The 20436-nt window shown below is 40.7% G+C and overlaps 1 protein-coding gene and 1 long non-coding RNA gene across 3 annotated transcripts in view; one reads left to right on the forward strand and one right to left on the reverse strand.

Moving 5' to 3' along the window:
- Positions 1–2216, forward strand: LOC310674587. Its single transcript, XR_014509658.1, has 2 exons — positions 1–1160; positions 1289–2216. It is a non-coding gene; the product is annotated as an uncharacterized lncRNA (long non-coding RNA).
- The window catches only part of NUP133 (nucleoporin 133), a 27269-nt gene continuing 8323 nt past the window's right edge, over positions 1491–20436 (reverse strand). Inside the window, exons 13-26 of one of the 2 annotated variants that reach the window (XM_083433888.1) lie at positions 18418–18581; positions 18211–18299; positions 17902–18126; positions 17232–17354; positions 16636–16735; positions 15084–15326; positions 13899–14032; positions 12855–13013; positions 11258–11393; positions 10128–10246; positions 7575–7655; positions 6013–6077; positions 2043–2131; positions 1491–1716 (exon numbers count right to left, since the gene is read on the reverse strand). In XM_083433888.1, the coding sequence (XP_083290014.1) occupies positions 1580–1716; positions 2043–2131; positions 6013–6077; positions 7575–7655; positions 10128–10246; positions 11258–11393; positions 12855–13013; positions 13899–14032; positions 15084–15326; positions 16636–16735; positions 17232–17354; positions 17902–18126; positions 18211–18299; positions 18418–18581 (1864 nt within the window). In that variant the 3' untranslated portion in view covers positions 1491–1579. Of the gene's footprint in view, positions 1717–2042; positions 2132–6012; positions 6078–7574; positions 7656–10127; positions 10247–11257; positions 11394–12854; positions 13014–13898; positions 14033–15083; positions 15327–16635; positions 16736–17231; positions 17355–17901; positions 18127–18210; positions 18303–18417; positions 18582–20436 lie in introns of both variants that reach the window. The other variant, XM_083433887.1, reaches the window with a different exon arrangement.

Here is a 20436-nt window from a genome sequence, read left to right on the forward strand (position 1 = left end):
TACAGAAGCCAAACCCTAAAACAAAATCCACTCCCTAGCCCTGCGGTCTTTAAGCAAGGTGACCCCCCACTAGGTATCAACATCAACAGGTCATTGTAGAGTGATGCACTAAAACATAATGGAATCACTCTTGTGAAGACTGTAACCCTATGCACACCTTCATGGGAGTAAGCTCATGTGAGACTTGCTTTTAAGTAAACTTGCAGAGGATGGGGCTGTATATCTCTTACGAAACCTATGAGCAACATACTCTCACCAAATGTATTTTGGTCAATAAACAGTGACATGGGATGGGGGAACCTCCAATTGACTCCGAGGTCTTCAGACAGCAGTAACAGAATTTCCAGCAGATGAGGGTTAAGTAGCACTCGTCAGTGTTAAATACAACAAAGCAAGCTAAGTGGGTTTTAGAGACAATGGGAGGGAAATTCTAGCAGAACCTTCAGTCCCTATTACTAGACGCAAAGCCAAGCAGTAAAGTCTAGGCAGAGAAATGGCTTCATTTTATCACTATCCATTTTAAGTCATATTTTTAACTCCGTTATTCTCTAGATAATAACCAAGATACGCTGCTTAATTCTTGCTATCAAGTACAGTGAGCCCCTCTCTGCTATGCAGAACTTTGGATCTATTTCCAGTGGTGCTAATGCATTTCTTTTCTACATTGGTTTGAACATGTCCAGATAAGTCTATTTTTCCGAACACATCCAGCTCCTCCACTCTTAGCGCCGTATTAGCACAGCAAGAAGGGAAGCCATGGAATGATAGCAGGGCTTTTAAAACTAGAAATTGGACTCTCTTCAACTGATTTAACTTATGACCTTCTCAGCTGTTGGATCAAGTTCTTCTAATAGGCATTTAGCCAAGGCATAAAGTAAAATGTGTGGGGAGGCAAGTTGCTTTGCAGTCAATCTGTGCATGCTTAGCAGTCTGTAAGAAAGATTCTCTGTGACATTTGTCAGATTAAAGCCACTAAGTTAGCTATCTACTCTTTTAAGCATTAGAATGTATAAATTCTGTGGATTGTACAGCAACCCAGCAACTCAAAACAGCCTGGTATAAAACAGAGAAGAGACTCTTCCAAGAGAGGCAGGCAGAGAACAGCTTTCTAGTCTTCATGCCATTACCTAGATGGTAGTAGAACGTGATACCGCAATGTGGTGAGCACCAAAACTTTCATTATTTATGTATAAAATATCTGTGGACCTGCAGTGTGTTTGTAACTGAATAAAAAGCATTCTTCAGGATAAGATTGAAAATGGGGTGGATTATATTCATTTACTTACAGAAGCAGAGCACAAGCTGGAAGTTGGATTACTGAAGCAAGAGGAGATGTCTGTTCCAAACCATGTTTTAAAGCTTATCTTGAGAGTGCACAGAACAGTTTTCTTAAGCTTTGTAAGTTTTTGTCTTTGTCAGATGGAAAGGCTACCAAACCTTCTAGATACTCAATGAATTCTTTACCATTTTAAAGACGGACATGTTCTTAGTTAACATAAAGATTTTATTGCAAAAAAATTTAAAAAGTGTACAAAAAGTTCATTCTTTAGAAATGGTCTTTCTAAAATTCAGAATTCTCTCAGGTCTGCCTATAGACATAAAGTTCGTAATTTGCTTTAAGTACAAATTCTAAGTACGGTTTGCATGTTAAGTGTTCAAGTTCATCTGCTTGCATTAAGTCTTTTACCCCAGGTAGATATTCGCTGAGCTGAATTCCTAAAACAGAAAGAAGTTATTAGCTACTGTAAACTGCAAACGTTGAGTGATCATTGAAATGCGTACCTACATTTCAGAATAACTTGTCTAGGCCCGGGATACAGGGATAATTTTTCAAAGCACTATCATCAATGGGTAAGTTTTATTTTCAAACCACATTTGGCAAATCCCTTCTGCCCTTAGCAAACCATGCCTTATTTTCAATTTTGCCTGCTGTGTTTATATCTTGACTACTAATGATATTAACGCCATTTGATGTAAATATATGTAAAGCAAAGAACTCACAAAAACCTATTTCTGAGCATATTTCACACAATAATATCTACCTTCTTTGAACAGCTTTTGTAGAATTTTCACAAATATGCTGTCTTTAGATGCTTCAATTGGATCATCTTTGCCTTCTGAACTACACCAACTGTAACCAAAAAATAAAAGTTAGTAGAAATAGAATATATTTTAAAAAACAAATATATACAGTATTAAATCAGAATCCCCAGTGTCACTTTGTGTGTATTTTGATTATTTGTGTATCCTTTACTCAATTTCACATCTTTCAAGGCCATACAGTATTAAGAATGCTAAAATGTATATTCTACTTGACAAAGATTAAAGTAAAAAATAATAATTATATGTGCCTCACTATGGATAATTTTTTTTTTACAACTAATAAGCTACACTTCCAAACACTGCAGGATATATACATAGAGGTGTTAGTACTGGGCTGTCCCCTGTAGTGGGATTAGCAAACAATTTTTCAGAGTGACCTATGCCACAGAAAGAGACTTATCAAATATTAGAAATGGTGTGCAACCAGCTTTTTATTTCAGTATACCTTCCGATTCAGTGTTGTTGCATTATGCAAACAGCATCCATGCTCCAAAACATTGTCAACGGAGGAAATGTCCTATTAGCACATTAACTCAACTATCAGCCTTAATTTGCCCTATAAGCAGGTTTTCAGAAGTGTCTCATTTGCAGGATGCTGGACCAAGAGAACTCTGAAATCATGTTTAGAGTTCCATTTCAATACAATCAATAAATCCATTTAGCATGTCTTTTAGTAATGCATTTTTTAAAGCATTGTCAAAACCTTTGCATAAAGAAGACCTTCCTTAATTTCCCTTGCCACTACCATTTACTTTAAGAATTTCCTAGGCAGGTGAAAATGGATGCGTTAAACAACTATGCATGCTGGGAAAAGGATCTATTTCCCTACAACTTCCTTTGCATTTCTATTCGCTACTTCACCTTCATGAGGAGGGCACAAAATGTAAGAGAGAAACACAGTCCACTACCATATAAGGAAGTCACCAAGTGTTCCCCACAAGCCTCAGGGTACTACCCAAGAATTCAGTTGCCATATATAGCTATGAAGCAGGGATGCATAAAGGATTATGCACAATTATGCACATTCCTGAAGAACAGGTAGTTCAAAGTGTCCAATGCAATGATTTGAAGATGCATCAAAACTCAAGATGACATATTCTCATGAATAAGGATTATTCTTGCATAGCTATTTTATCTAAAGCTCAATCAATTGGGCATATCTATTGAAATGCTAAACATGCTATTCAAATGAAGATCAGTTTCCAACAAATGTTTCGGCTGCCAACTTGGATATCAAACCTTGACAGATTTATATTTAACTTTGTTCGCTCAGAGTTTATATACTATTTGTGCATAGTGATCCCTGTTCAGTGAATCCTTAAATTGTTCTTAGTATAGTAGGAGAAATAATTAACTCCAAAATCCTAAACATTCCATGAAGCTAGAAAGAGCTGACTTCTGAGTAAACCTGCACAGACTGGGCTTCAAAGGGGTTCACAGATTTCTTTAGTGTTCAGAATAAGTGTACCTCAGATATTAACTCAAATGTCTGAAGGTAGAAACAGCAGCTCAGTCTTGCAAGGACTTAGGGATTTAGCCCTAAGCAAGTTTGAAACACAGTGTTGATTTATTCCATCATTATGCTTTAAAGACTGAGTATTGTTTTAGAAGCTGACTAGGTTTTTGAAAATTAAAAGGTGGGATATGGGGGTTTTCATTTGTCATAGGGGCTGTCTGGAACAACCTGCAAACAGGCATGTTCTAAACACCACCTGACACAAATACAAAAAAACACACCTTCAACTATCTCTTGATTTAGAGCCAATAACATTTAGTTCAAATGCTATTGTAACTGCAGGCAATTCCTTAAATGGAACATGTAGAATAGGCCACACACAGCCTCCTGGGGCACTCTCTTTGGCCCACTGGCCTCTCCTTCCATGCCCTGCCCATACTGCAGTGCCATTTCCCCACTACTTGGTTGTTTCTGCCAACCAGCTAAGTAGTGAGGTGTGGCAGGTCATGAAACCCAAGTTCTCACCCCTGGTGCCCAAGTGATCAGTGACGGCTGAGTTGCAGGAAAGGGGGCGAACTGCTGCAGAGGCCTGCTGCTGAGGGAGAAATAAATCTCTCTCTCTATCGGAAGCCTGCTGTGTTTCCATGTTGTGCCCTTAGAGAAAGAAGCCTATTTCGAAGCATGTAGTATGGAACACAAGCAAGCTGTCAATGGAGAAAGATATTTGACCCCGCCCACTACTGGCTTGTGGTTCCTCCAGATTCCCCCATGATGGAAAGTGGCTCTAGGGCTGGGAAAGGTTTACTACCCGTGATGTAGCATATTACCATGAAGAAAATGCAATCATCAATCATCTGAAGTGTAAACGAAATGTACCACTGCTGTGCCGTTGGCCAGAGAACCAAAAAAAGCTGGCTTGGCATAATAGTTAAGAGATTCTAGTTGCCCACAGTTCAAGTCTCATCCCTGCCAAAACCTGTTGGGTATCCTTAGGTAATCTTAATTTAGCCCCCCATCTGTAACAGGAGGGGAATTATTAGCTTCTCTGAGGGCTACTGAGGATGACCAGGTTCACACATCATATTAAACTATGGTTTACTGTGAATGTGTAGTGTGCACTTGCATACTACTGAAGTTGCAGTCTTTCTGCTTCCTGCTGGGAAACAAACTATGGCCTGGCTTGTCACCTTGTCCAAACCCAGGCTGATGGTTTGTTCACCCCAACCAACCAGGAGTAGTAAAACGTAAGGACAAAATTTGTTTGGAGAGACACAAATCATGAGCCTACGCAGACAACCTATTATGGATGTGTTTTCAATAGAGAACAGTTCTGTCTAAAGTGCATCTTCCCCGTAACTATACAACCTGCTAGTATAATTTGAGAGGCACCGCACCCCATATTAACTTGCCAGTTCTTTATCATCATTTGCCAAGACCCTTTGACATGCACCTCCTCAATTAGACATAAGATCATCAAGGGACAGTCTTGGCATTCTTTGCAGTGATGCCCTGGTTGTGGAATGCTCTCCCTTAAGAATTTTGCCTGGCACCCACACTGCTATGATTTACTGATTTAACCAATAATATTGTAGTCACTTAAAAGTTTTATCTGCTATCTTGTTTTTGCACTTTAAAAAATATTTTATGCTGTACACCAGGGGTAGGCAGAAGGCAGACCCTGAATTTTCTGGTAGATCTCTGGGTGATCTGCAATAGATCAGCAAAGATTTTTGACTCCAACCTGTTTAGCAATAACACAACAAAATAACCCACTGGGGGCGGGAACTTGGTAACTAGGAATAGATTTTTGTATGGAAAGATTGTGAGCTCAGCCTCACTTCTAATACTCAAATCCCTGTCCTCAACAGCTGCTTAGAGGCAATGTGTTCTTCAATTCTAAACTCATGTCTTTTACACCTTGTTCCGGTCGGTGGATCTCAGGGTTCCAGTAACACACAAAGTAGATCCTGCAAGCCTCAAGTCTGCCCTCCCCTGCTGTACAACACCCTGAAATCTGATATGATGAAGTGTGACATAAATATGTTTCGAAGAAAATATTCAATCTGGTACAAGCAGCTGGGAAAACTACAAATTTTAACAGAATATTAAGTGTACTAACAAGTTTTTATACAATGGCTACAGAAAAAAGGGAGAGCTAGGAAGAAGGACCACTTAATCAGCTCTTCTATTTGAGTTCTATTTTTCTCCTCTCCCTAATTGTTTCCATTCAAGCTGGTTTGATTGTTATAAAATAGTTGTTGTAAATTAAAGACCTGAGTTTGCTTATTTTCCCCTTCCTCTGTCATCACATTTTCCTTTTGTGTTATGTCTTTTAGACTGTAAGCCTACATGTAGGACCTGTCTTTGTTACTGAGTTTATGTGAGCTGCATTCTTTACAGCCAAAAAGTGGGGACAAAAATGCTTTAAACAAACAAATAAATAGCTTGCTTACCTATCTCTTAAAAGAGCTTTGCAAAGTATTTTAAGTTTAAGATCATTTATGTCCACTTCCTCATCCTTCATTGAAAGGAAAAAAAGAAAGAAGAAATATTAAATTGCATTGGAGATTTTAGAGAAACACACATTATGCATTGTGATTATATCCAAATTCAATAGTTCACAAGCTAAAAACATGACCAGAAGTAAGAAAGAGGGACAATTTTCAAGGGTATGGGCCAGAAAATAGCTTTTTGAAGTATGTCTGAAAATGGATTATGACTTGATGGGGAAAGGAGGGGAATCTACATAAAAAAAGACTTCATTTATGCCTTTTATTTATTAAAATATGCCTTTTATTCCAGCATAGCCAAGCATATAGAGACTTTGCACAAGAGTCTCTTAAGAACAAGAATAAAAAATGTTTTTCCTCTTGGCCACAGACAGAAATACCAGACTGGGAAAACTGTAGCAGGATGAAGAGGGCAAGCAAGAAGATGCAAAGCCATGTGCTTTCTAAACAAGAACAGATCAGAAAGAACAACGGGACCTTCAGAGAGGTTCTCAGTTTTGCATGACCCACAATGTCCATACAGATATGTAATCATACATGTAAGCTCCTTTAAGGTGATCAGTATATTATTGTGCTTAGGGAAATGAGCAGACCTGGTCTGATGCCACAGAATGTGACCCAGAGCACTTAACAGTTTGCAGTTCAGTTTTTGTGAGAGGGAAAGTGTCAATTTGCCTGGGATCAAGTGATACAGAATGGGTTAGATATATTTGAATAGAAATATTAAGAAAATAAAACCTAACACAGGGGCAGGCGGAGAACTGAGAAGAGGTCCTGGGACATGGCTATATCATGAATCTAGATCCCGACAAGGATACCAGTTGGGGTAGCGACATCAATAACTAAAAACAAGGCAGGTGGGAAATGATCAATTTCCCATACAGATATGAACTGCTATTTGACTGTAAAGGTAAAGGTAGAGGGCCCAGTCGTGGCCGACTCTGGGGTTGTGGCGCTCATCTCGCTTTATTGGCGAAGGGACCCGGCGTACAGCTTCCGGGTCATGTGGCCAGCATGACTAAGCTGCTTCTGGCGAACCAGAACAGCGCATGGAAACACTGTTTAACTTCCCGCCGGAGCGGTACCTATTTATCTACTTGCACTTTGATGTGCTTTTGAACTGCTAGGTTGGCAGGAGCAGGGACCGAGCAACAGGAGCTCACCCCGTTGTGGGGATTCGAACCTCCGACCTTCTGATCGGCAAGTCCTAGGCTCTGTGGTTTAAGCCACAGCGCCACCCGCGTCCCGATATTTGACTGATGGCATCACTAAAACTGAGTCATAGTCTTCAGTTTCAGTTTTTATGTTTTCACAGGTTTAGCCCTCCATTATTGTTTTAAAAGATGGCCAATAAGTCACGCAGTTGGTATTAGATGGGACTTGAGTATTTTGGTAGCTGAGAAATAAGAGGTTATGTTTATTTTTTTACAGATGGGGGAGGGGACTTCAGTTAGACTGAAAAACATCCTGGTTCAGAGATCACCAAAACTCACTCATTTTCATACCTCATCAATATACTCCAGCAGATCGAGTGCCTTCTTGAAGTCATATTCATTAGCCCTTCTGTTCTCAGGGGATATGTACAACTATTGTATGAAAGATGGAAGGACAACATTATTTTTAGACTCCAAAACAGTGTAACTGATCTTGTTAAGAACTCCTTGTGGGAAGACCACCCTGGATTCTAACTCATGTGACTGTTGACTGAAATATGCCTTCATTCAGCTGTAGGCATTTTTATAGTAAGGAAGAGAGTCGGGGTTTTAGAAAGGCATTCCACCAATATTACAATGGAAAGATTACACTGCCTATAAGGTTGCTATATGATAGGCTCAAATTTACAAACCATTTAAGGCTTCGGCATTCCTAGCCTATTGTGGTAGGAACATAGTTCCACAAATAAGTACTCTGTTATAGAACAGCTCAGTGGCAAAGCATCTGTCTGGGCTGCAGGAGGCTCAAGGTCCAGTCCCAGCATTTCCAGGCAGGGCTGGGAAAGACCTCTGTCTGAAAGCAACACTGAGCTAGATGGACCGAGGGTCTAATTCAGGAAAAGACAGCTTCCTATGTGCAAAAAATAAAAATAAAAAAATCATCTGCAATATTCTGGAAATACCTGCAAAGAAGACATGCATATTTATTTTAATAGAGTAAACCCTCAACTGACATGGGGATTACGTTGTGGGGATCACACCTAAAGCCAAAATTGCTTATAATCACAAAACATTGGGTGCAATGGTGGGTGGGATTGCCAAAGACTCCCCCCCCCCCCAGACCTGTCCCCTTTCTATTTATTATTTGCCAAGAACATAAATAACATAAACATTTAGCTTGGATGTACACAAGCTAAATGTCTGTAAGTTGTGGGACTGTTTGAATTAAGATCCAGAAGTATGGTTGCAGTCACACAAGTTAAGCTTTGGTTCAGCACAATGAGCAGCTTTGTTCAGATTATAGCTGTTTCTTTTTTAAAAAAAAATTTCCTAAACTTGAATGACACCAGGGTCAGAAAGGAAAGGCCTTGCTGATAGAAGAAATTAAAAGCAGGGTCTGGCAGTGTTCCAGGCTGGAAGATTATTAGGGGGCATCAGAGCTGCCTGGCTTTAGCACAGCTGTTAAAGAAACTCCTCCCCCCTTTCTGCTTACAGAGACTTCTTCTGTAATACCATTGTAATGCCTAAACACCAAAACATTTGGACTCCTGTTTGCCTCCCAGGATGGACTTCGAAGAATGCAGAGGCAGAAAAGGAAAAAAGCCCTTATATATGTAATGCTTTTACTAGGGGTTTTCATTCATAAAAACATGCACACAATTTGCCACACCTGTCTATCCTTCTGGTTTCTTTCATTCAAAGGACTAAAAAGTGTATTTACCAAGAAACTGTTTATAAGCTTGGCTCAATGGCGTCCCAATCTCCGACTATCATCAAGAAAGTGTAAGTGGATTTGATGAACATTCCTAGTCACAGATCTTGTCACAAAGCAAGCACAGATTAGTGCTCTAATAACCCATGAACTGTGTGTATAATCAAAACCCACTGCATAAGGCATCTGGATATAGTGGCAGAGGACAATGTCTATGTAAGGGTATAGCCAACTCATCTGAAACAGGATACGTTCCTGGTATTTGAGGCACAAAATAATTTAACGCAAACACCACCATTCATCCAAGGAGCTGAGAGCATTATACATGGTTTGCTCCCCATTTCATCACAGCAAACCTATGAGGTATGTTGGCCCTGAAGATTAACTCTTTTGACTCAAACTGCACAGCAGACTCCCTGCCAAAATTTCCTGAATTTATTTTGATTGTGTTGGCAAGGTCACTAAGATTTGTAATAGAAAGCAGTCAGGACAGACTCAGGGCAGCTTCACTGGGTTGTATCCAAGTGACTCTGTGGCAGCAGAAAGCACTTCTACTCAAGCAAGGCAGGGCACTCGGTATCTATCACACAAATTTTCTAGCCATCCCTCCTTCCCTGGGGTGTGGAAGTTCCAGCACATGGGCCAATCTGGGCCTGCCAGGGGGTCCAATTTGAGCCAAGAGCCCATTTTCTCCAAACCATGCCCATCAACTGCCATCACTGGTGATGTCAGGTGATAGACAGGACCTTCTTGGACAGCCCACCTCCACTGATTCCTTCAATCTCTAAAAAAAGCTCAGCCTTGAGCAGGCAGTGAAAGCTCCAGACAAGTTTTTTTCCTTCACTGCTGCACAATGGAGCAGTCCCTGCCACAGCTGATGTCTGCTTTATGGAGACATCGGCTCTGAAAGACTGCTCCATCACACAGCGATGAAGAAAGACTGCTGCAAAGAGCACTGTAAGCACAAGTGATTTTGACCGGTGAGCGTGGCAATTCACCCGTCAATTGTGATGCCACAGTGATGCCATGGGGCTACCGAGTTGTCTGCTGGGGTCAGGGGATCAAGGCATGACCCATTTTCATCCAGTCATTTTACCCAATATTATTCAGGAACACAAAACCACATTAGAGAAGAGTCTTTCAACAGAGTAGCTCAGAAATTCAATACCGGTAGGACACTTAACAGTACATACCTCAATCAGCTGTGGAGCACTTAACACTGGCATTTCATTGAGATTAAATTTTTTCTCATCCAGCAGCTGCTCAGGTAAAGTCTCTTGGTGTAGCAGAAAACGCTCTTGTTCAGTAATTTCTTGTATACATGAAATAAAAAGCATAGCACAAATGACTATAATTCCCGAGTACAAAGAAAGTATTATTTACCTAATTATGAATATTCCATCACGCTCAAGGTTTTTAGTGAGCCTGAAGACCAGTAACTCTACCTCCACCTGTAACCTGCCAGTATGTTTAGTAGCCAGACAGACCACTTGCTACAAATTCCCTTCGTTTCTTGGCAATCAACTGGATGGCTGGTTGGAGGGAGGATTTTGACAAGAAGCTTTTATTTTCTGACCTCTAGCATAGAACACAAAGGCCACCACCACCACCCCTAAAAGTGGTGGGAAGTCTACCTACAAGATCCCAAGGGAGGCAATTCTGTCCATGTATTCAGAAAGACTTGTAAATGACAGCCCTTGCCATGTGCTACCTCCCAAGTTATTGATAATCATGTTGAAAGCAGGCAGCAAAAATGACACGTTTTCATGATAGCGGACCTGCTTCCCCCCCACATTTCTGCACCAAAGTTCTATGGAAAATTCCTTAATATCCTAGTGATCATTCTCAATGTTGTTTAAAAAGCAAATATACACATTATAGTTACATTACAAGGTGGTGTCATCTACTAGCTAAGAATCATCACCCACTGAATTAACCCCTTACTTCAAGTGCTGCACACCTTACTAGAGCAACATCAGAAAGATGGAAAACTTTTACATTCCAACCACAACAGTAATTGTTCATAGATACCTGTATTAATTTGTTGCGTGTGGCAGCCAAGAATTTCAGTGGGGAACTGACAAACTGCTTTGGAAACTAAAGCTCTGTCATTGGTGTCTCAACCACCATACTGTTGGGATCACAACTGACCTTGTAGATCTAATAAATTAAGGGGTGTTGTTGTTGTTTAGTCGTTCAGTCGTGTCCGACTCTTCGTGACCCCATGGACCAGAGCACGCCAGGCACTCCTGTCTTCAAAAATTAAGGGGTATCTCCATATAAAGAAAACTTACTTTAAACTTTACAATGGAAAAAATAGTACCTTCAATTTTCTCATTCTGCATCACTTCTGATACATCAGAAGCCAGTAGAGACAGTTTACACAGGCCAAGAAGAGTTTTCTTCTTTGCAAAGTACCGAGTTTCTGTATTTGCTAAATTCTGCAGTGTTCGGTTAGCCTAACATTGACAAAAAATACTTTTAATATTTCAAGTGACATAAAGCTCAACATGTAAGTTTATTTACACACACACACACACACACACACACACACACACATAACAGGGACATTAGTAATTTGCATGGTGATTATATATTGTTATTATTTCATAAACATGTTCAAATTCTGATATGGCCAAGGAGAATTTTCTTCTACAGTGAACAATTTTATATAACTCTGAGAATAACAACATGCAAAAGGCAAGATAGGGAAGATGTTAAACAGCTGCACTACAGGACACACGTTAAAAGTCACTGAAAATAGAAATGGTATCAAAGCAAGTCTATTATGAAGAAATGGTATTTTAGGAATACATTGATTTCAGGTAAATATTTCTATTATGTTTCTTCAAACAAAGCTCTAAAGAGAATTCACACCCCAGTATTGTGAATGGTGGTGACCATTTTAGGCACATCCAATTGACATGCAATCACCAATGTGTGAGTCCTTTTGGACCAGGAAGAAGGCAGAATGGGGGTGTAATGGGGCAGGTTGATGCTCATTCCACTGGCTCTCATGGGGGCCAGGAGTAGAAACCCTGTACGAAATGGTCGCCTCCTGAAATTATAATGCTAAGAAAGAAGAGAAACTCACTAAAATAGTGACTGGATCTACCAGAATAAGAAAAAGGAAAAGAGGAAAGATATTACAAAAACAGTTGCTTGCTAAAATATATGATTTTATAACTTGTCCAGTATTTAGGCTGGGAAGCTTTTTTTTAAAAAAAGTTAAGTTATATTTTGCACTTTTTAACAAATAAAACAAAACAAAGACATTCATTTGTCTAACTTGGACCCAACAGCTTAATATTTACAAAGCTATCAGAATAACCTCAGTGAAGAAAGAAAACTACAGAATGCTAGGTCAATTAAGTTCTAGAAATATTTGATGAGATTACAAATTACCTCTGTGTCAAGATTTCAAAGAACAGAATTGCCTCCTATGCATATTATTTTTACTTTACATGGGGTAAGAGCCAGAGATACACAGGAAGAGAATAAAACTCTGATAACAGTGTTGTTCTACAAACTGTTGTGGAAAAACTATTGGAAAACTCAGCACAACACAGCAGAAGGCAAAAGGATATGCAATGCATTGTGCTAGCACACATTGTGGGAAGCGGTGCAGGTCTTCGTAAGAGATGCTGAACAAAGCTATGCACTATCAGAGGCACACTGCTGGTTTTCAGTTTTCTTTTGTTGTGCATGTAACTTGCGCCAAGTCAGGAAAAGCTGTTCTGCTTGCAGAATCCCACTAAAATGGTCGGTGCAAATACACAGAGGTCTCCACTTGTTCCTTAGATTAACAAAGTGGGGTACCTGTGTACAGTCAGTCACATTCTCTAGCTCTGCAAGGGGTCTCTACCGAAGACAGAGCAACTACCCATTACAAATACTTTGCTTTTTTTATGAAGCCTTACCTTTTCAAAATCATTGCTGTTGATGTCGTGTAGCCAGCTGAGTTGCTCATGAGCTTGTAAGAAGCTGGCCAACTGGCCATGCTGAGCAATGGGCTGTGATAACAGCTTTCCCCGTTTTCCTTTTTCCAAATACCAACGGAAGAGGAAATCTGAAAAATTCTAAAAGTAGCAAGAATGTGGTCAAGCTTGCAAGACTGCAACTTGTGTTAAAAATAATAATCTAAAAATGTAAACATTTTTACCAAATGGGACAAGTTTTAACATTCCAGCATAGGAAAGGTTTATAAAAGTTCTATCACTTGTTTCGCACATCAGTGAAGAAATAGCTGTTTACAATGGGGTCCCCTTCACCATTCCATATACAGTGGTGCCTCGCAAGACGAAAAGAATCCGTTCCGCGAGTCTCTTCGTCTAGCGGTTTTTCGTCTTGCGAAGCAAGCCCATTAGTGGATTAGCGCTATTAGCAGTTTAAGGGCTATTAACGGCTATTAAAGGCTTAAGGGATTAGCGGATTAGCTGCTAAAAGGCTATTAGCAGCTTAGCGCTTTAGAAAAAGGGGTTGGGGAGCGAAAAAAACCCTCAAAAATCGCAAGACATTTTCGTCTTGCGAAGCAAGCCCATAGAGAAATTCGTCCTGCGAAGCACCTCTGAAAACGGAAAACCCTTTCGTCTTGCGGGTTTTCCGTCTTGCAAGGCATTCGTCTTGCGGGGCACCACTGTACCAAAGTTGAGCAGATTGACAGATGAAACTCACTGCAACACATGTCATGGAGCACCCAGAGTTCTGTTCTCCAACAACTCAATTCTCCCCTAGCATCTGTTACATGATGCAGCCACCTAATGGCTAAGCTTGGTTATTTTCTCTGTAACTTATGAGGCTCTTGGATAGTCACTATCTGTATGTGTAATAAGATAGCTGCTTAACAGAAAAAGAAATCTGTACTGACATAATTCTGAAAAATAAGCCGACAGCAAGTCTGAGGTTTCTCCTACAATATACATTTACTTAACAGCCTGTTGTTTGGAGTAAATAAAGAACATTACCTGATCAGCAAACTGTGTCATGTAACGTTGCAATCTGGTCTGGTTATCAGTCTGCTCACACAACTGTACCAATATGTCAAAGTCACAGTACTTTTCTGCTAGAGCGGCAGCCAGCTGGTACTGTCCAAGAGAAACTGAACAAAAACAAACAAGGAAAAACGCCCACAATAAAAACATGCCCATTTTGTGAAGACTTTTTTTTTTTTTTAAAAAAAAAGATCAATGAGTGTGGCTTTCAAGGGCATTTTGCCTCTAGATAATTATTTTCAAAAACTATAAAGAAGTTAGAGCAATTTGCAAGGGGTATACTCCACATGCCATTAGAAAGATCATAGGCTCTATATTATTAAGTTGAAAGACTATGCTACATCAATGAGTCAGTGGGGGGACAATTTGATTCAACCAATAGGATTTGGTTCCCGTGAGTGAAGGTGGGTACTGCATTCTCCCCAGCAACAAATAATGGAGTAGTAGGACAATACAATTTTTCTCCTACAGAAGAGCTGTGAACCACCAGGGACCACCGTGTTGCCCGCTGTGTTTCCCACCTGCATGGATGCAGGATCAAGTCCTCAGTAAGCAGAGCTTGCTGCTGGAGAATGGCTGGGAAGCAAGCCTGCAGTTAGAGAAAACACACCATTTCTCCTGCCTGCAGTGGAGCCTGATAAGACAGACAAGGAACAACCTGGGGAGACACAGCTGTTGGCAGGGGGGCTTCAAAGTTCCTTATAACTGAGGAGTAAGGGAAAAGTTAATGTTAGGGCAGAGGGGGCCTGACTGTAATTCCTATCAAGCCAAACTCTAGCATGGAGAAGGTGCCAGGGAGGAACTCCTAAGCAAAGGATTAGGTTCTGACAATAATACAAGCACACGTTCGTTCATTCGTTCGTTCATTAATAATTCCTTGCAAATTATCTTCCCCTTGAGAAAAAGCAACTCAACATTGCCTAGAATCGAAAAACGAAGAACCAAACTGCACAATGTGAAATGTTGTTGAAATATTCTCATCCATTTTTGATTTGACATTACAAGTCTAAAAAGAAAACTCTGCTCTGAAAGCTAAAAATAGGCAAACATTATTGAAAAGAAGAAAAGAAACGAGAAGAGCAATTCCTTCTTCCCCTGCTTTCCTATACCCATGGCAGAGACTAAAAAGGCACCCTGTATAATAACCGCAGCACTTACGTAGTGGTGACAACAGTTCAGATCTTTTCTGCATGTATTCCATTTCCAGACTGTTATAGCGTTCTTGGTACTCTGGCCGGTCCACAGATTTAAGCTGAGAAACGTAACCATCCAGAAAGCAATCTAGAAGTGCCACCAGCTGTTCTGTCACTATGCTACGAAGCTTACTATTAACCTGAGGATAGACCTTCTTCAGAATGATTTCATGTTGCTGTATTATAGTCGTTCGCACACCAACGGATGCTTGAGAAGACCGGAAAATGAAATATGAAGGCATTATTATATTTGGCATATGGAATTTGAAAAATGACATATGATAGTATACCAAGGGGAAGTTAGACACAAGAGGCCGTTAAAAAGTAACCCTATCTACTTTCCATAGCAAAGCAGCAACCCCCAGCCTAAGTCTTTTAGTGGAACAGCAGCACTGCACAGCAGAAAAAGAAAACCGTCCATATTAACAATCCTAGCAGAGCCAAGGCTATGGCTGAGAAGAAAAGACAACTGCTTGAGCTCAGTGTCAAGTATGCCCTCATGCCTACCTTTCCCCTCATGAAATAATCTGAAAACTTTTGAAACAATAGGATAAAATCCTGTTCTTTACACCAAAACCTAATACACAGGCTTCTTTCCTTTACAGCTTTAAAACCATGGTTTCTAAAAGTCTCTCAGGGTCACTGCCTGCATTACAAAATTCTACATGGAAGGGATTTCCAAGCAAAATGTTACAGCCATCCGGTACATAGATTTACTTGAAGATACATGTGCACATGCATTGGAAAGCATTTGTTATAACTTCCATGTAGGCTCTTAATTCTATGATGCGCAAAACAACTTAAAAGCACAAGGGAATGTATCAGATATTTCCCCTGCAAAGCCACCTGTACTGTGATGTTGCTTGCAATTTTTACGAAAGTGTAGATTTCAAGTTATTGCAGGCAGGAATGTAAGTCTATAATAAGCTTAGGGCTTGTTCACAGGAACAAGTGTTGTACCCAGTAGGAGAGAGACTGTGCCTCAGGTTAACTCAGCTCTCATCTGTCCTTTCCTGTCTGATCTCTCCAGGAAGAAAACAAGGTGCAAATTTAAATTGTGGCTGAGAAATCACATTTATTTCGAAATGCCATTAAAAAAAAATCACAATTTAATTCAAGTAAGTTTTGACATCAGTTTCCAGGGTAACCATCTTAAAAGTTAACAGCACTACTAGCCTCCTAATGTTATCTGCACCAGTAAATAAATGCTTATGTTTGAATGCACAGACAGCAGTAATGGCCTTACATAAGCCATAATGATGATAAGCAGGCAAGCATGTTAGCCCAGACCTTCAGGATGAGGATATAATAAACAGAAATATTTAAACACTAAAAATGTAACATTTATGTTCAAGAAAGCCAGTGAGGTATTTATGAAACATGGCACTATTGAGTTAGAAATTTAAGAGCAAGGGCAACAATTTGAAAGGCTAATAAAGTACTCTTCAGTGGATTTTATGTAGAAAGAGAAATACTGTGTTACAAAACCATTTATATAAGATTTTCTCTATTCTCACCTGTCCATGGAACATATTCTGGTTCCATTTCGGGAGGCTCTCTTATTTTATATAAGACAGCTTTGGACTGGCGGTCTTGGATAGCAGCTTGCAGCATATCCTAGAGAATATTGACACAGAAAACATAGGACGTTACCAAACATAGGATTTTGGGGGAGTGTCATCTATATATTAGCACTCATCATTTTTTAGTATTATTACATTTTACATTTCTGTATCCCGTATTATGATTCCAAGTCACACTGTATCTTCCCCTCCTTTATTCTGGGTAGTTTCCAACAGGTAGTGAGAATAACCAGTTATTTTACTGCTACTGAAATTTTCTGTTTTCATCTAATGGGAAGATATTTTGGGAAATCAACAATATTGTCATTCTTTTTCGTTTTACTGCAACATGTAATCTAAAACTGTCCAACCTCCCACTTATTAAAACCCTAAATTAGTGTATGATCCCCTTTTCAAATTTCATTTATTGGAACTGGGAGGATTTAAGCTATGAAATCAAATGGGGCTTTAAAACATTTAGCTGGGTGCATTACGTCCAGTTTCCTAGGTCGGGGACTTTTTACTGTTACTTAATTTTTGAAATGTAATACCTTTATGATATTGTTTACATTGACGACTATTTCAGACCATTCCTCAGATTGAACTGACATATCCCTCAAGACTTGCTTTTCCTTTTCCAGTAAGCATTCAAAAATAGTATCTATCTGTGACACCTGAAAAACAGAAAAGACGACGGAACACTGACAGTTAACACTGCTGATCAGGTATAAAAGCAATGATTCAGCCTGATATTTTATGCACTGAGCAGTTTAAGTGTTTCACTTAGCACATTAAGAGCGCAATCGTACACCCAGCTGAAGGCTGGGGATATGATGATCTACTAGCTACCACAGCCACTAGAAGCACTAGCCTGGAGCTGGAAAAGCAAAACCTCTCCTCCTGCCATGTGTGAGCAGCAAGGCTTCAGGTGTGGTGGTAGAGCATCTGCTCTCAGCTGGGAGCTTAGATTGCTCTGCAAATCTCATAAATGGCTTATCTGCCATTTAATTTTCATTCTTAAAATGGACCCATAAGCATGGGAGATTTTCATCAGGCACTTTCCTAAAGGAAAACTATTCATGTTCCCACCCCCGTCCCAAAGTATGGATCTAAAAGAAGAAATCTAGAATGTTACATGGATTCTCATGCATTTTACTAGGAAATGCTATTCACACAGAAAACGATAGATGTGGTTGTAGATAAATTATTTCTTTATATCACCTCTCTGAAGAAAACATCTGCAGGAGTTAGACTTGACGGAACGTCGTCTTCTCTTTTCATCAAAGCAGTCTCTATTGCAGCATTGACCACATCTGGCAATCTGTAGTGATGGTTCTTGAGAGCAATGGCTGCCGCTAACTTTTCTGCATGTTCACAGAGTAACCACCGAGTTGCCATTGGTATGCCTCGTACTGGGAAATTGCCCAGGCGACCAAACAGACCCACCTTGGATAGAGATAATCGTACATAAAAACACTCTTGTGCCACATCCTATATTGCCACATTTACACAAGAACATTAGGAACCTACCTGACGAAGAAAGTCAATGAATAGAGAATGGGCCTTTGTCTTATTTTCCAGCTGATGAAGAAGAATGATGGAAGAATTTGGAAAACTAGCTGCTTTGGTACAAAAAAAAGTGACAAGGAAAGGGGTTTAAAAGTTTGTATAACTTACAGTCTTACTTTCTTAAGGCTGTACAGCCAGAATGTCCATTTTACACATGAGACTTCTCACCTTCAGGTACTGATTCAGCCCATCGTGGGTCAGATGTAGGATAATCATCCACCAAATTCTCACTAATTTGAAAAACAGCTCTGTCTAGGTCTGCATCAGGGTATGCATCTCCATGCTGTGGAAAGAGCTCAGCAACGATGATTTGTGCACCTTTCATGTTGTTACTGAAATGAAGGGGAAACACTTGGTGAGTCGACTCTTAGAATGGAACACTGGTCCTCACTGGGAATGTTGCTTTTAACTGCACATCTGAGGGTGTCCAAGTGGGTCATAATCCCTCCAACTGCTTGGAAGACAAGAAGCTTGTGATTGCATCCCTCCTGCCCATATTCAAGAAAGCCCCTTCTGCTTGCCCTTCAGTTCTGTTCTGTGGCTAGGCTACTGTACGACGACATCAGGAATCAGGAAGAAAATCCATAAAAGGACTGGGGCTGGGGAGGGGCAAAAGGAACATAGCCAAGGCTAGCTGTGTGTGCACTGAAACTGGATGCTCAAGACCAAAAAAACCTTCAGGTGATTGGTATGTGCATACGTGGCAGACAGCTAAGTGGGTGGCATTGGCACCTGCCAATGCTCAACTGGAAGCCACATTCATAATAAAGACCATGGTTCTGGGCTACCTTGGGCATGGGGTGTGAGTCAAGAGGAATGCATCAAAACTGCTGTCTTGTGGGTGCGATCAGGTGGCTGCATGGTGAAATGGGAGCATGTGCCGCAGCACTCATCTTCCCTAAAGCAGCTACTATTGATGCAAGCAGGTCTAAGTTGTACGAAACGGTGTACAAAAGTGCTTGCTGAGGACCATGCAGCCACTTCTGGTGGGAAACCTGCCCTCAGGAGAACGCTCTGTTCAGTTTTCAAACAGTCAGCTAGAGGCGGGTCAGGCCTGGCTGCAATAGGGGTCTCTGTGAGAGTAGGTCTGGCTTGAGTGGCAGGAACTACGGTGGATACTCTACCAGCTAGAGAATTTTGGAAAACCAAGGCTGGCTGCGCCAGCAGAGAGCCACTAGGACTACCTAAACCCTGTCCAACTGAATTTTATGAAGGACGTGTGACAGTAGGGGAGTTGGAGGGCATGTGTACAGGAGGCCTGGAGGCCATGATGCTATGAGGGCATTCACAGCTTTTGCCCTCTGTATCAGGAACCTTTTGACGTTCTCTTGGTCTGGTGGCTGGTCTCTAAGGCAAAGGGGTAATCTATCACGCTGTCAACTTTGCACAGGCTGAGGGTAGGTACATGCAATAGTGTTCTTCTATGAAAGTGCTTACTAGTGAGCTAACAGGGTCAGGAGATTCCTCTGCAAATGGTGCTGAGAAATCACAGAATCTAGGGTGGACTGACTTGTTTTTTTAAAAAACCAAACACTTCTGGGTTTCACTTAAAGGATGGCCCTCAAGAGCAAGAGAGGGTGCTAGAGACTCTTAAAACTGCTTATTGGGAACTAGCTTTTTAGCTGTATCTGCCACAACAGCCTCTTCAATCTTGAGGACAAATTGGGTCCTCAATACAAAACAGGAAAAACTGCTGGGCAGAGCACTAGATGAGAGGTACCTAAGACCAATCAACTGGATCCACAGCAGCAGGTTGTAGATGCTGATGCTGTATTCAAAATATTGCCTCTTTCTTCAAGTTCTCTAAGTATTTCATGGTTATCTTCTGCCCTCTGGGGGACCACATCTGGTACTGCAGAACTACTGTGGGAGAATGATGTTGACATCAGATGGGGAACAGGCAGAAGCTGCCATAGGTGCTGTAAGGAGAGGAGCTGTGACTGTCTTTACTGGAGGGGTGCATGAAAGGAGATTAACCCCAGTCACAGCTTCACCTGGTAGTGCTCTATCTGCTTCCTGTGAACTTGTGCCGTGATGGAAGAGGAGGACAGTGGTGTAATTTGTCTTGTGGTTGAAGCAGGGGTGGGCAGTAATCATCTAACCACCGTGATATGCTTAATGCTGGGAGGTGGTTTAAAAGGAGATTAGCACACTGAAGGAGGAACAAATGGATTCTGCTCCAAATGA

This window comes from Podarcis tiliguerta (genome assembly GCF_965153285.1).
Source record: "Podarcis tiliguerta genome assembly, chromosome: 3".
NCBI classification, from domain to species: domain Eukaryota; kingdom Metazoa; phylum Chordata; class Lepidosauria; order Squamata; family Lacertidae; genus Podarcis; species Podarcis tiliguerta.